The sequence below is a fragment of the Colletotrichum fructicola genome (assembly GCF_000319635.2).
Source record: "Colletotrichum fructicola Nara gc5 chromosome Unknown KSG_Nara_v1_contig06, whole genome shotgun sequence".
NCBI lineage: Eukaryota > Fungi > Ascomycota > Sordariomycetes > Glomerellales > Glomerellaceae > Colletotrichum > Colletotrichum fructicola.
Genome location: NW_027094056.1, coordinates 1964801 through 1977805, shown reverse-complemented (window position 1 = coordinate 1977805; position 13005 = coordinate 1964801). Strand labels below are relative to the sequence as shown.

The 13005-nt window shown below is 51.6% G+C and overlaps 6 protein-coding genes across 6 annotated transcripts; 3 read left to right on the top strand and 3 right to left on the bottom strand.

Moving 5' to 3' along the window:
- Positions 1–1384: 1384 nt before the first annotated feature.
- On the top strand, positions 1385–1732 carry CGGC5_v010845 (uncharacterized protein; the record flags this gene model as incomplete). The annotated part of the gene is made up of 3 exons (XM_032020875.1): positions 1385–1411; positions 1472–1531; positions 1589–1732. The coding sequence occupies 3 exons, from the start codon at positions 1385–1387 to the stop codon at positions 1730–1732; spliced, it is 231 nt and encodes a 76-aa protein (XP_031892429.1).
- Positions 1733–4084: 2352 nt separating this feature from the next.
- Positions 4085–5482, bottom strand: CGGC5_v010844 (uncharacterized protein; the record flags this gene model as incomplete). The annotated part of the gene is made up of 2 exons (XM_032020886.2): positions 4085–5051; positions 5106–5482. The coding sequence occupies 2 exons, from the start codon at positions 5480–5482 to the stop codon at positions 4085–4087; spliced, it is 1344 nt and encodes a 447-aa protein (XP_031892629.2).
- A 216-nt stretch (positions 5483–5698) lies between these two features.
- On the bottom strand, positions 5699–6958 carry CGGC5_v010843 (uncharacterized protein; the record flags this gene model as incomplete). The annotated part of the gene is made up of 3 exons (XM_066152424.1): positions 5699–5704; positions 5763–6475; positions 6691–6958. The coding sequence occupies 3 exons, from the start codon at positions 6956–6958 to the stop codon at positions 5699–5701; spliced, it is 987 nt and encodes a 328-aa protein (XP_066008281.1).
- Positions 6959–7382: 424 nt separating this feature from the next.
- On the bottom strand, positions 7383–8129 carry CGGC5_v010842 (uncharacterized protein; the record flags this gene model as incomplete). Its single annotated transcript, XM_032020909.1, has 2 exons — positions 7383–8013; positions 8071–8129. The coding sequence occupies 2 exons, from the start codon at positions 8127–8129 to the stop codon at positions 7383–7385; spliced, it is 690 nt and encodes a 229-aa protein (XP_031892309.1).
- Positions 8130–9943: 1814 nt separating this feature from the next.
- CGGC5_v010841 (uncharacterized protein) lies at positions 9944–10267 on the top strand (the record flags this gene model as incomplete). The annotated part of the gene is made up of 3 exons (XM_032020920.1): positions 9944–10039; positions 10100–10147; positions 10208–10267. 3 exons carry the CDS (start codon positions 9944–9946, stop codon positions 10265–10267), a joined length of 204 nt encoding a protein of 67 aa, XP_031892310.1.
- A 392-nt stretch (positions 10268–10659) lies between these two features.
- On the top strand, positions 10660–12499 carry CGGC5_v010840 (uncharacterized protein; the record flags this gene model as incomplete). The annotated part of the gene is made up of 4 exons (XM_066152423.1): positions 10660–10876; positions 10924–11014; positions 11071–12235; positions 12287–12499. The coding sequence occupies 4 exons, from the start codon at positions 10660–10662 to the stop codon at positions 12497–12499; spliced, it is 1686 nt and encodes a 561-aa protein (XP_066008282.1).
- Positions 12500–13005: the final 506 nt, after the last annotated feature.

Below are 13005 nucleotides of genomic sequence, written 5' to 3'. Positions count from 1 at the left end.
TCGTCCCTCATCTGAAACCCGGCACGAGCCCAGGAACGCCCTTCGTCCACAGTGTTTGCCCTCTCCCACCGTCCTACCCGTCGTGTTACCCAGCGATGTTCCCCGCAAACCCGCCCCAGCCCTGGCACGTCTTGTGTCTTGGTCAACCCGTCCCGTCCGTTCTCTTGCCGTTGTTTTCCCTGCTTGCCGGCCCTTCCCAAGGTACTTGGAGGAAGAGAAGAGGAGCAAACAGTGTCCAAAACGTCGCGAGTCGCTCGCGCCCGACGACGACGGGGAACAGGGGGCCAGAAAAAGGTTCTCACGGACTGCCACAAACTACAAGCAGCCATCCCGCTCAGACGAAGAGCGCCCAGCTAAGCACCACCACCACCACCACCACCACCACCCAGGCCCGGCCCAGCCCAGGGCAAGCAACAAAGAGGGCCCCCAAGTCAGGAAGGGGAAGGGGGGGGGGAAGAGCCGGCCCAGGGGTACCGCTGAGTCCCCGGCAAGCTGGAAACCGTGCCGGACAAGCACTGACCACGGAAACTTTGGCCCCCATTGCCCACTGCGCTGCACTGGACCACTGGACTGCAACCACCGCAGCAGCTTCGTCGCAGCTTATGGTGGTACTGGGGGCCCGCAACAGCTGCACCGAGACCTCAACATCGTCCCCCTCAATCTTCTGCCCGTCTGCCATCTTCTTCACACATGTCTTGCTTCCCTTCCCTTCCCCTCCCCCCTGGACCACACAGTATCAATGGCTTCTGCCTTAACCCTTCGTCGGATGATTTTTAGGCTTAGTCGTTGCTCGTCGGGCCACAAGCCGACTGGAAGGCCCTGTGAAAGGGGTAGCCCTGGACAGGTGTCACGGTCTCCGAGGCTTGTTTCGTTTCGTTGAGGCGGACGACGCAAAGCGGGACCAAGTGGCAGTAGCCTGCTACTCTGCTGCCGCAAGGAAGCTTGCCGGACTATCCAAGAGTGAGTGAGCGTGTTTATTAATGGATTTTTTTTTTTGCCTTGGTCTACCCAAATTCTCCAGTGCCGCCGCGTCTGGGCGCTCGTGGCGTTGGGGTGTCCCAAGGTGTGCCGTGTCATGGTATAAGTGTCTCTCTAGTCCTGTCCGTCCCTCTTCTGCGCTCGCAAAGGTAACTTGGCACTTCTTTTCTTTGACCTATATCCGCGAACATCGAAAAATCGAAAAGAAAAAAAGTTGAAGATCGGCGAGCTGTCACCTCCTGTCAACCTCTCCTCTCTCTCCTTTTCCCGGCTGGTCCATCCCTCCCCTCCCTCGAGTTTCAAGAATAAGTTCGCTTTTTCAACGCACTCGCCCATCTCGACGGCCACCTGACCAGCTTTTTCATCTGATTACTTCCCCGGCCAAAAAAAAACACACACATTCAAGATGGGTTACTACTGCTCCAACTACTACGTGAGCCTCCCCATGGCGGTTCTTTGTCTTAAGGTCTTAGTCTCACGTGATACCATACAGGGCTCTATCCACTGCCACAACACCGTCTCCCGCTTCGGCGATAGGTGTCATCTCTGCGCAGTATGTTCTCTCACTCACTACTCACCCACAGCTCAAAAAATACTCATTAATCATCAGGCATCAAAACGCGGCGCCGCCATCAAGGAAGGACTCCTCTCTGAAGCTGAGCGCTGGGGATCGGCCACCCCCCGGTCGACCCATGGCGATCGACGGGTCGAGCGGGCCAGTCGTCCGGCCCGGGACTCGCGGGTGAAGAACTGAAGCCGCCAATCACCGATCACCAACCACCCATCACTCATCTTACGCAACCAACATTTTCTGCAATTTTTAACGACGACACACGCAAAGACAGGGGAAACGAAATGAACTAGAAAGCGAAGCGGGACAGCGAGCAATCGGCGCGGAATGGGATCCCACCGGAGCAATGGCCGCAAAGACAAAAAACGGTTGGGGGCGGGATCTGGCCATCATGCAATACAGCAAAGGCGTTCAAAAAAACCAAACACTAAAAACTCACCGGACCCCGCGATGGCGACGATGGTCCATGCATTTTTGCTCTTTCACTCGGGAGAGGTTCCGTCCCTCCCACAAGAGATACACAACACAGGCTCAGTCATTTTACATGCGCCTATCATGAGAAAAACAAAATCTAGATGACAAACTTGCCAATCAAGTAATACTTCCCAAATGACCAGACTGTGCTGAGACCCGGGGTGACGGGAGGGTGATGATGCGATGATGTCTTTCATCCGTGAGACCCGGGAAGGGGCCTCGAGGCGGTGCAACGCCCGAGCCTGAGCTCTGCAGCAGCTCAGCTCTGAAATCGCCGAATACATGCATGTAAGCTGCAGCCTGTACTCCTGACGTTTGGGGATTTGCTCAAAGCACTTTACCTTGCAGTAATCGCGGAGCGCAGCATCAGCAACATGAATGAGTCGGACATGGTCCCCGGGAGGTGGGTGCAAGCTTGACAGCTCGCAACGGATAGCTATCAATCTACGAGAGGCAAAACCCTATCAACCGCGTATCGTATTCCGTGTACCCGATTCGCATGACTTGGGCAACAAATTCCCTCTTCCCAAATCAAGATAACGCGGAAAGATGACAAGGGGTGCACCACGTCCCGAAACGACGACAACATCAAACATTCAACGTATTCCAACTTCCGGCTTTCTGTGAGGGGAAGAGGAAGAAGCAGACACCGCCTCGATTACTTCAGCTCATAGCACTCGCATATGCCCGCTGTCCGAATTAAATGCCTCTTCAGTACCAGAAGTCAAGCTGCAGCAAAAAGCATGCGCTTCGAATGCGAGCACAGTGGGAACCTTGTGCGACGGGAAACTTGGTTAGCTTGGTTTGGCTCCTGTCTGATCATGGATCGCGGCAAGTTCAAACGATGACAGATTAGCTTACCTGAGTGAGGGTTTGTTTCAGAACCTGCGGCAGATCCACGAACGCAACACATACACGCACCACCCACGCCGCTCACTCAAACCATCGTTCACAACACCACTTACCTTACTTCACACCCATACGCTCTCTGTCTTTCACAATCTTGCCTCTATCTCTGCCCCGCTTCCCTGCAGGAAGGCAACTTCACGTGATTATCGTAACCTCGAGCTGTCAGAAACTATTCAGAGCTCGTGTCGACGACAGCGGCCCGTCCTGCCCTTCCCTTAATTCTGCCGAGGTATTTGAACACGACTGGAAAGAGACTTCCCTTCGCTTATGGAGTTGAGACGATCACGCCATGACCAAGCCTCTTCCCGGGCCAACCTGGGAGCCCGCGCACCACCCACTGCTCCCTCGCGGGACTTGAGATGGTTGATCTAGCCCTGCTGATTTTGATAAATCTCTATCAGAAGGAGGATGAAGCTTTGGTGGAACTTGGGGTGAAAAGGAGGCACCGACGTCTAAGCTTCGAGATTCTGCGAGACTGTGGGAGTTGGTGATACGCTGGAACCGGCATGCTGGGCCATCAGTTCACGCTAGACAAGGGCCACCGAGCCTTCCCGCACAAGTCGTCGACTCAGCTGCCAAGGCAGGAAGACATGACAGAGTTCATGAGGTCAGATAAGCGACTCAGAAATCCCTCTTATCACCGTATGCCTCAACAGCATTGCGTGATGCTCTGTATCATGAATGAGTCGACAAACCATGCTACCTCACACGTCGATATCACTGCTAATGATGTAGACGACTTGAGTCGGGTATCCAAGCTCGTTCGAATTTACCAGATATGTAACTCTGCTGAGTCGATTTCTTGCATGAGCGGCACCAGCATGTGAAAAAGAGCCTCGCGCTGGGTCGGTCCATCATCTCATGTCTTCCCCCGTTGCAGATATTGGGTCCCGCTAGCACCCACGTGGCAAGGTAGACTCTACGACACATGGCGTTTTCGCCCAGCCGGCGGGCTATCTGTCATGTTGGCCGCAGCTTGCTTGACGTTGGGCGTCGCAGGGGTCTCCACTGTGTTTCGTTCCGTTGTGATCTAAGAATACCACCATATGATACACTACTTGAATGGAAGAATAGGGCCGAGATACCATCGTCAACGGCATGCCATTGAAAATGCTTCATTATGTTTAATCTTGTTCTTATCTTCCAAATAGCTCACGTCCGCAGGCGTGAACTCTTAGGTTGACCGTCCGAAGCTCCATCCGCAGCACGTTTCGTTCCAGCAACACTAGTTCCAACCTCCCCGTCGCGCAATTTCTCGAGCAGGATCAGCTCCCTGTATGCTTCATCGCCCAGGATATCAGCCACCATGTCACCCACCAGGGGTTTGACTTGATCTTGCAGGGTCACCAAGCTTTCCTTCCAGCAGTCCAGCTCGTCTGCGTACTCCTTGCCCGTCTTTTCGACAACCAGCGTATATGGTAACCCAACACGTTCGGTGGTTAGCTTGAATTGTCCCATAATGATGGAGGTCCTGAGCACAGCCTCGACGTGATTGCGGAGGGATTCGCCACTCTTATACCTCCAGACCTGGTCTTTCTTGTTGGCCAAGAAGACATGCAGCTCATCACAAGCGCGGCAAAAGGCACCGGTGAATCGGTTGCACTTGTTGATCGGTTTGTGCTTCCAACCCAATGGCTTTGGCGGGCGGGCTGGGATTTGTCTGTGTAGACCTTCACCCAGAATAAGTTGCAACAGGTCTTTCATCGCGGAAGGGGGAGCGATGCTGTGCTTTTCCAAGGCTGTCATCAGGGGTCCGATGAGCTTAACCACCACGTCTCCGCCGATATTCTTTGGCTTGCACTCCGCCTTGATTCGAACCAGGTTGTTGCAGAGTGCATCCAGGAGCTTAATTCCATGGGCTTTGAGGCCAAGGTCAAGGATATTATTAAATATGGCTGCAAAATCCCTGAGAGGGCCAGAGCACGCGCCGCCGGCCCGGATAGGCCTGGGGATGAGGTCGGGGCCTTGGAGAAGTAGTAGACCGGGACCTTGGTCAAGGACATATTCATACACCTCCATTGCGTCCAAGTACTCAGGCTTCTCTCTGTTTTCGAAGACAAATGAGAGAACCTGATAGAGAAGGTCACGTGTACCCCGAACGATGAGAGTCTGAAGCAGTCTGAGCAGCACGTATTAGCGATCCGTTCTGAACAAGAGGAAGCGGGGTTCGTACGTAGACTTGATCCAATCCTGATTATCGTTATACACCTTTAGGCCATGCGTGAAGAATACGTGCTCCTCGGTAGTCATCACCTCCTGAGACTCAAGCTTCTCATTCAACCTCTCTAGTCCCCACTGAGCGTAGGATTTTCGCAATGCCTCCGACTTGAATCGAGAACACAACTTCGAGACAGTAGCCTGCAGGGCTCCAAGACTGTTCTGGGCAGACGTGCCGATCCATTTGTCCCACTCCACTGCGTCGGGGTTACTGGCGAACTTCTCCTCCAGATAATCGCGGGTCATGTCGAGAGCTTTGGAATGAGTCTTTTCGCTCTGCTTGGCGGCAGACGACATGACCCGGCGGAAGAGCTCGCTATCATCGAGTTGCATAGCGCAACGAATTATCATGTAGACTCCGTTCTTTGAAATGCCACGCCTTCCAATGCAATCACGTAAGAAGGCTTGAGCCACAGTTCTTGTATCCTTGTCGTCAATATGCTTCTCCATGTCGCTTGCCACCATGGATATGGAGTTCTCGAATTGGAGCAAGCTTGCAGAACCATAGTGGTGGTGCCTGAGACTCCTCTTCTTCAGAAGAACCACGACCTACGACTTCGCATGTGTCATTACGGAAATGCCTAGAAGAGTTGAGAGGTTGTCTGGGACTTACATAGTTGTGATACCGCAGAGTGTTTTCAGCGGCCTCGTTTCCAGTGAATTCTCCCTCGTCCTCGCTATCAGCGTTCCCGGAAGTGAACTTATCCATGTCCAGAATCTGTTCCTTCTCTGGATTAATCCTGGCATCGATTTCATCGCCTTCCGCAGAGTATATCTTGTTCATGGTCGTGTAGGTGTCTTCCCCGTCATCATCGTCTTCCTCAGCGCCATAGCCGTACCAGTGAGGCATCGCTCCTTGCTCGCTGCGCGTCATGTGTCCGAACAGGAGGTAAACGCCGCTCTCGGAGCCGACGTTCTGCAGGACCTTACAAACGGCCTTGTCGCGGCCCTTCATGTTCTGCACCGAGACCGTGGACTCTGAGTACTTGTGGTCCAACGGATAGACGAGAAAGTCCTCTTCGGGGAAGTTGTTCACCCATTGACGCAACATCTTCTTCACTTCCTGCGCCTGTTGGCCCAAAAATGCGGCAGACTGCGGCTCTTCTGTTTTTTGAACGATGTTGTACGTCAAAGCCAGACGGTATCCGGAGACCAGCTCCTTGACCTCGTGCGAGACGTCGGAGAACCAAGCGAGTGCGGTAATGTCGAACGTCGAGAACGGCGCCGTTGAGAAACTCCGCACATCCGATCCGAATGAGACGTGAACGTCGCCGCCTTGGTGTTCCGAGGGCAGAACGACGACCAGTGTGCCAATCATGCCCGTTCCTTTTCAGAATCCTTGTGCTTCTTGAAGAAAGACCCCGTCTCGTAGAGGAGGAGCTTGTGTGGGTTGAGCTTGATGTTCGACAACCCAAGCCCCTTTGCTGCTCCCAAGGCGACAGTCGTCAGAAAACCGCGCCATTCGGGATTGGCCAGCTTGAACCGGGTGTGGTCCAATTCCCAAGTTTTTCGAACCGCCGTGTCGACGACAGTCTCATCACCCCTGCCGAACGGAGCCTGCCTGCAGGCTGCCTTGATGACTTCGGCATCGCGGGGTGCTAGCGGAAGCGGGATGGGCGGATTGTCTCCGATCTTGAGGCCCGGGTTGGCGAAGGTGGGGTATCTTGAGAAGCTGGCAATGTCGCCGACGGCTTTGATGCCTTCCAGACACGCCAACAGGTCCTCCTTCCACTCCCCGTAAACGGACTCGCCTGCACTGACGCTATCCGAGTCATCAGACCCTACCGACACAGGCGCAGAGTAGCTCATTGTGGCGGACGAGAAACAGTATTGTCAACCATTCGGCCACTCTCAAAGGGCAGGATTACCATCGGGTTGTTGCGAGAGTCGATTGACAAGGACGTCATATGGTGGCTTGAACCTTGTAAGACGCGTCGCGACAGAGCGCGTCTGCTGTGTTTCTGATCTCCACTGCAGATCGCGGGGCACGCAACCCCTCCCTTACCTTTATCACCAGGGTCTGCTGTTAGATCGCCAAAATTCTGGGGAATCTCGGGCAGAGAATGCATCACTCAATGGGCATTAGAACTTGATTATAATTGGCATAGTTCATGATACGTGATTATGGCCTGGCGACCAAGACCGGCCGTAGCGATTTAAGAGGGCATCCCTCATCGAGTCATCGTTATGGTTATCAAAGCGTCGCTCCGTCATTCACCGTGCCGATGCTACGTCAATACCATTGCTTCTTCCACTGCCATGTTACAGGCGCATTTGGCCAAGCCAAAACACTGTTCGTGTAAGTCCGGTTGCGGCCCAGAAGCAGCCATGCGTCGTCGGGTGAGCCAAGTTCCTCATCAATCTGTAGTACATCCGAATTCGCCAGTGCGGTGTCCTGATAGATGATTGCAGAGTCATACTTCCCATCCAGAAGGTCCTGCGCAATTTGAACCAGTCCACCGGAAGTGATCTGGACAACGTCTGACCACTTGCTGGTGTCGGTGTAGTTGGCGACAGACGGGTACAAGATGCCGATTGATTGTGGGTCCGTAACATCCTTTCTGGTAGCCACCACAAGCGGCTTGCTTGGCGAGATGAATGTGTCGATGATAAAGACGTTACGGAAGTCGCTGCCCACGATTGATGAAGCTTGAGGATGCACGGCATTCATCATGACATAGTCGAGGGTGTCGTTCTTCAGTGCGGCGACGGCGTCATAGAAAGAGTCGTAGTACGAGATGTTCGATGTCTCTGAGATCCCGTGGAAGTCAAGGTAGCGTCTCATGACGAGGTCATGATTGGTTCCCTTGGTTAAGGTACCGAAAGCCAGGTTCTTGAAGCTAGATGCTGAAAAACTTGCAGCACTAGTCATCATGAAATGTCAGAAAATAAATTCGTAAGGCTATTCAGCGGTCACTTACGTTGAACCGACAAGCAAGAGGCTGGTAAGCATAGGGATTACTCCGATATCCAGCAACATTTTGGTAGTACGAGGTCAAATTAATATGTGATTGAAATCGTGTGAATATCTGCGTTCATCTCAAATTCAAAAAATGGCTCGGGATCGACGCTGGCGCTGCCTTTTGACTATTGATCAAGGTTGAATACGATTGATGCAATGGGATTTTGTGGGTAGTCGTCGGTAGGAAAGATAAGCAATCTGTGGGGAAGAGTTCGCGATCCCGTTCCGCTGCGCTGGTTTGCGTTTTCATTGCAAGGAGTCCCTGCCTATGAATCATTTTCAACTCTTCTACCCTGTCGATGGAGCCCGAACATCGCTTTGTTGTGTTAGTTCAACGGTGCGGTGAGAGCGAATGCGAGACCGCTGCGATTATCATTGCAGAGATAACAGAACGCGATAAAATACTGCATCCTACTACGGGATTGTGGGGGCAACCCGAGATTCACGGCTATCTGGACGATGCTATGACTTGTTACAGTTTATAAACCTCTTATCCATACGTCAGTTACGCGGGAGAAAAAGAGGCGTACCGCAGAAACCAACACACGGAGAAACGAATGACAGCCGATATTCCGCGGTTACCTGCTGGCCAGCAGCCAAGTGCTGTTAGTGGAAGAATTTGGGAAGTGGAGTGAAGCAGTTGAAGCGGGGTCGGTTCTTACTTTGCACCGAATGGATGGAGATCCGGAAAAGCGGTACATAACAGTGTTATTCGATGGTGGTCTCCATCTGCGTTGAGAAAGGCAGCAAAGGAAGTCCCTTGGGAACTACCATGTGAACTACCTAAGCATGACAACTTTGCACTCTTTCTAAAAGTGCAAGGACATGAAGGCTCTTGGCCGAGATTTGGAATAATCGGAGCAAAATACGATGAGTCCGGTCATTTATTACCGACGATCGGCTTGGACTTGGGAAGAGCCGACCGGACTTCTACAACCCCGAACTCAAGGTTCGGCCCGGCATACAAGCTACATTTGCCGAAAGCTCCCGAATTAATGCGGGCCCCGCAACGATGTGCCTCCGGACGGAACTGTGTTAAGGGCAGATCGACGCAACACCGAGGCTTTGCGACTGCCCGCCTAATTTTGAGACATTATGTCTGTACCTCAAGAATTATGTGGGCAGCTACCACTGGATACTGCTAGGCATTGCCGTCATGGCATGGTCCGTTTATGGGCATCACACCTAGACGATATCACCCGCGCAAACGGCACAGAATGCCTAGCTTCACCGACTGTATTTGATTGAGAAAGAAAGAAATGCAAGTGAGAAGGCCTGTGGTGAACAGACCACTGAGACATCTTTCCAAACCACCGCCCCCAAGCAAGCAGTTGGGCAGGCTGCCAGGCTGCCGTAAGGCGTCCCAGACTAGGTATGCCAGGCAGGATTTCAGCGGACCAGATAAAGCCTCTGGAGCCTCAACCAATGGCTCATTCTGTTTGCGCGGGGTCGCATATCACGTATCCAGCTTGTGCCACCACTGGGTACTTATCCCGTGTCTTGGCCTTCTATAAGCCTATCGCTTGGATGCTGCATGGTCTGACATGCATCGTGCAGCGTCAATGTGCCCCTACAAAGCCGGTGTGAGATCAGGCAACCAATGAGTATGTTGGTTTTGCTCGCGAGGTCGGGCTAGATGCTTCTCGGCGTACTTTGAGGGGTCTGCGCCAAGCGGCCCTCTGGAGCTGAACCAGAACGCCGTGCCTTTTTTACATTTTGGTTTATCGCGGCATACCTGTGAGCCTAAACATCGAAACTTCGCATCTCGTATACCCTTTTCTATCCGACCACTCAATCCCAACATTGCCATTCTGCAACTGTCATTTGATACGATGGAAGTCTCGGACATCAAATCATACCACATAAGACGGGAAGTGCTGGAGGCTTGGCTTAGGGCTACATTCCCCGGGGCAGCAGTCGAAGTAGTCGTAGGGCGATCCTTTCATCCATTTCTCATCACGGTCAAGACTAACATCGTGCTTCCTTAGCCAAGGGATGGGGAGTATTCCATCCTTGCGCCCAGGGTGGTGACCCAGGTATCTATTTTCCTATATTACTCCCCGTGATACTTGCTCATGCTAATTGCATCATTGTAGAAAGAGGTCAAGCCATTAAAGAACCTCAAAACCTGGCCGCCACCTGTCAAGAAAAAGTAGAGAGAAGGGAAGAGATAACCTCACCCTGTATTAGTGGGGTTGGACACAGAGCAGACAGCTCAGGCTGCGGACTAGGGCTATGTACCTTGTGATAGGGGTGAAATTACAGAGCAGTTGCTTAGATCCGTAGGCTAACAAGTAATGGGTTTTAATGTGGGCGTACATCTAAGCGACCAACAAACCCCTGTCCAGGGCGCGCTGGCAGGCGCACTCGTCCAGGAATCTGCCGTGCCTCTACAGGGAGGTTTCCCCAAGAAGTACCAGTAAGCTGATTTAATGCCCGAATCTTTGTCCACATTATCGACCTTATGGCATACCCGATTCCTTCACTCAACATTCAATGCGATCACTAAGTATCTGATGATCGTTTCTATCGCGTCAACAATCTCAACATGTCTTCTGAACCCACGCAACAACACGATGCCTACGATAGGTTCGCCGAAATATGTCACGAATTTCGCGAATATCCAAAATTACAGCTTCAGTCCCAGAAGCCTCAGGACGCCTTCTACGCAGAACAGCAGTGGAAAAAGCTTCACGAGAGGCAAGAGGATCTCTTCGATGATGACGAAGCTGAGCTCTCATTCTGGGAAACCGGGAGATCAAACAGTAAGCAACCGTTTAATATTTTGTATTCTATTGCTAAACTTTAGTAGAGTTCCCACGTCAAGCTGTATCAATATCGGATCTGGACACTCTACGTGAGCATCTGATTCGTAAAGAAACAGATCCTCATGTCCGCCACCTGTGAGTGAACGTCATTCCCTGTGCTGTTTCAGCACAAGTTAATCGAAAAATTGCAGCTTCATCGCGTCTGAGGACTCTAGATCTCCACTGAACTGCTCGATGGATATGCTCAAACTTGTTGGGTCTTACCATCAAATTGACCCCTCTTTTCTCGAATCAGTGCACACATTTGGAGCACAGGATGATCCAATTGACTGTGGTCTGGCTCACTTCAGAGCCAGCGACAGTCTCCAATGCTCAAAGCGAGATCAGATAGAGTTGAAAAGGCTTGGTCGATCCGGCCGAAACTTGCAACTCTCCTACTTACTCCGATCTGTTGAATATTCCGACAGTGGCAGCACGGGAGTCTGGGGATGGCAGATCAGGCAAGCCGCGAATTACCATTCATTCGACGTAAATACAGGAAGGTCATTTTGGCTTACGATCAAAGGCAACGATCTTTTCGAGAAGCGCATCAAGGATACTTGCCATCTTCTGGACATCCCATCAGAGACAGCCCAATTAGACAAGGTTGATGTGTCCCCTTATCTGAAGGCGTCTCTTGACACCCACGTTGTTTACCTGTCATGGTGCGACGAGAACTGGCGGAGCTTCATCAACGACGTCGAAGCGGCCGTGCGAAAGATCGTGGATCCGGTGAACGGAGCACTGGTCGATGACCATATTGACCGCAGTAACGGCAGAGCAAACTCATGGCCTAGGTCTTTGCAAGGTCATCGACAGCTAACACTGCTTTCAAAAAGCCAAACGTGGTCAAATGCATCAGGCAGCCCTGGGGAAGCGCCTCCCATGCTTTCTCGAATGCTGAATTCTACAAGCTCGACTCTGGGTTCCTGGCTTAAGAGAGAGAAGAACCCCGTTTCTGATCCAGAGAAAGGCAATCCAGCCCCAGAGCAGTCACAAAACCTCAGTTTTATATCATCGACCCTCGATCCCCATGGCACTTTGGACAGGTTCAGATTCAGAGACTTGCAGTCTCTTCACAAGCATGCCGATGTCGTTCAAAAGACAAGCCTCGTACTGGAACTCAACATCGGCGTTTTACGCGACATCGACGACTACTACAAATATTTGGCAGCTACCGAGTTCCAAGACACGCCACAGGCCAAAGCGATTATTGAGGAGTTTTTGAGAGAGGTTTCGGCCATCTCTAGAAGGCTCGAGACACGCATGAAACAACTGAGAAGCTTGAATGCTTACTTGGACCAAGGCATGGCTCTGGTAAGCAAGCGAAGAACCCTCTATAGACATAACGATCCTAACACATAATAGTATGAGAAGGTCTTGCAACAACGATCGAATCAAATCAGCACTATGTTTGCTGAAATTGCGATGGCCAACAACCAGCAAATGCAACAGATATCGGACAAGACGGCCAAGCAAACAACCTCGATGCATGTCATCACAGTCGCAACACTTTTCTTCCTTCCAGCTACCTTCGTTGCAGTAAGAGCGACTTGTCCAAGCATCGGCAATCTAATCTGAACCTCTGACGCAATTTCAGACATTCTTCCAGAGTGGTATTATTGCTTGGAATGAAGAATCACCAGAGGATATGAAGGATCCATTTATGTTGCAAGCGGCCAGTTTTCGGCTTTTTGTTGAAATTTGTATACCCTTGACTGTGGTCACAGTCGGTACATGGCTTTTCTTATGTATTAGAAGTAGAAAAAGGACCACCGGTGGTCTGCAGTCATCTCTGTCTTGTGTAATCTAAGCCTACGATTGTCATTGCCTAATATAGCGCAGACCAGAAGGCCAGTTCCCTTTTTGCTCGTCTTTTTAGTGTTAAAATCTTTGATCTGGTAGTAGTTGGTTTATATCTCATGGCGCCTCCATGTCTTTACGTTGATCGGGACGCTCAGCCAAATGTCAAGTTTCCAAAAAGAGAACGAGCGAAAACGTCACAACCTGAACCAAGGACAGTACATAACCTTTTACACTATTGGAAAGGGAATCATCTGAGATAACCTTGAGTTTCCGGAAACATG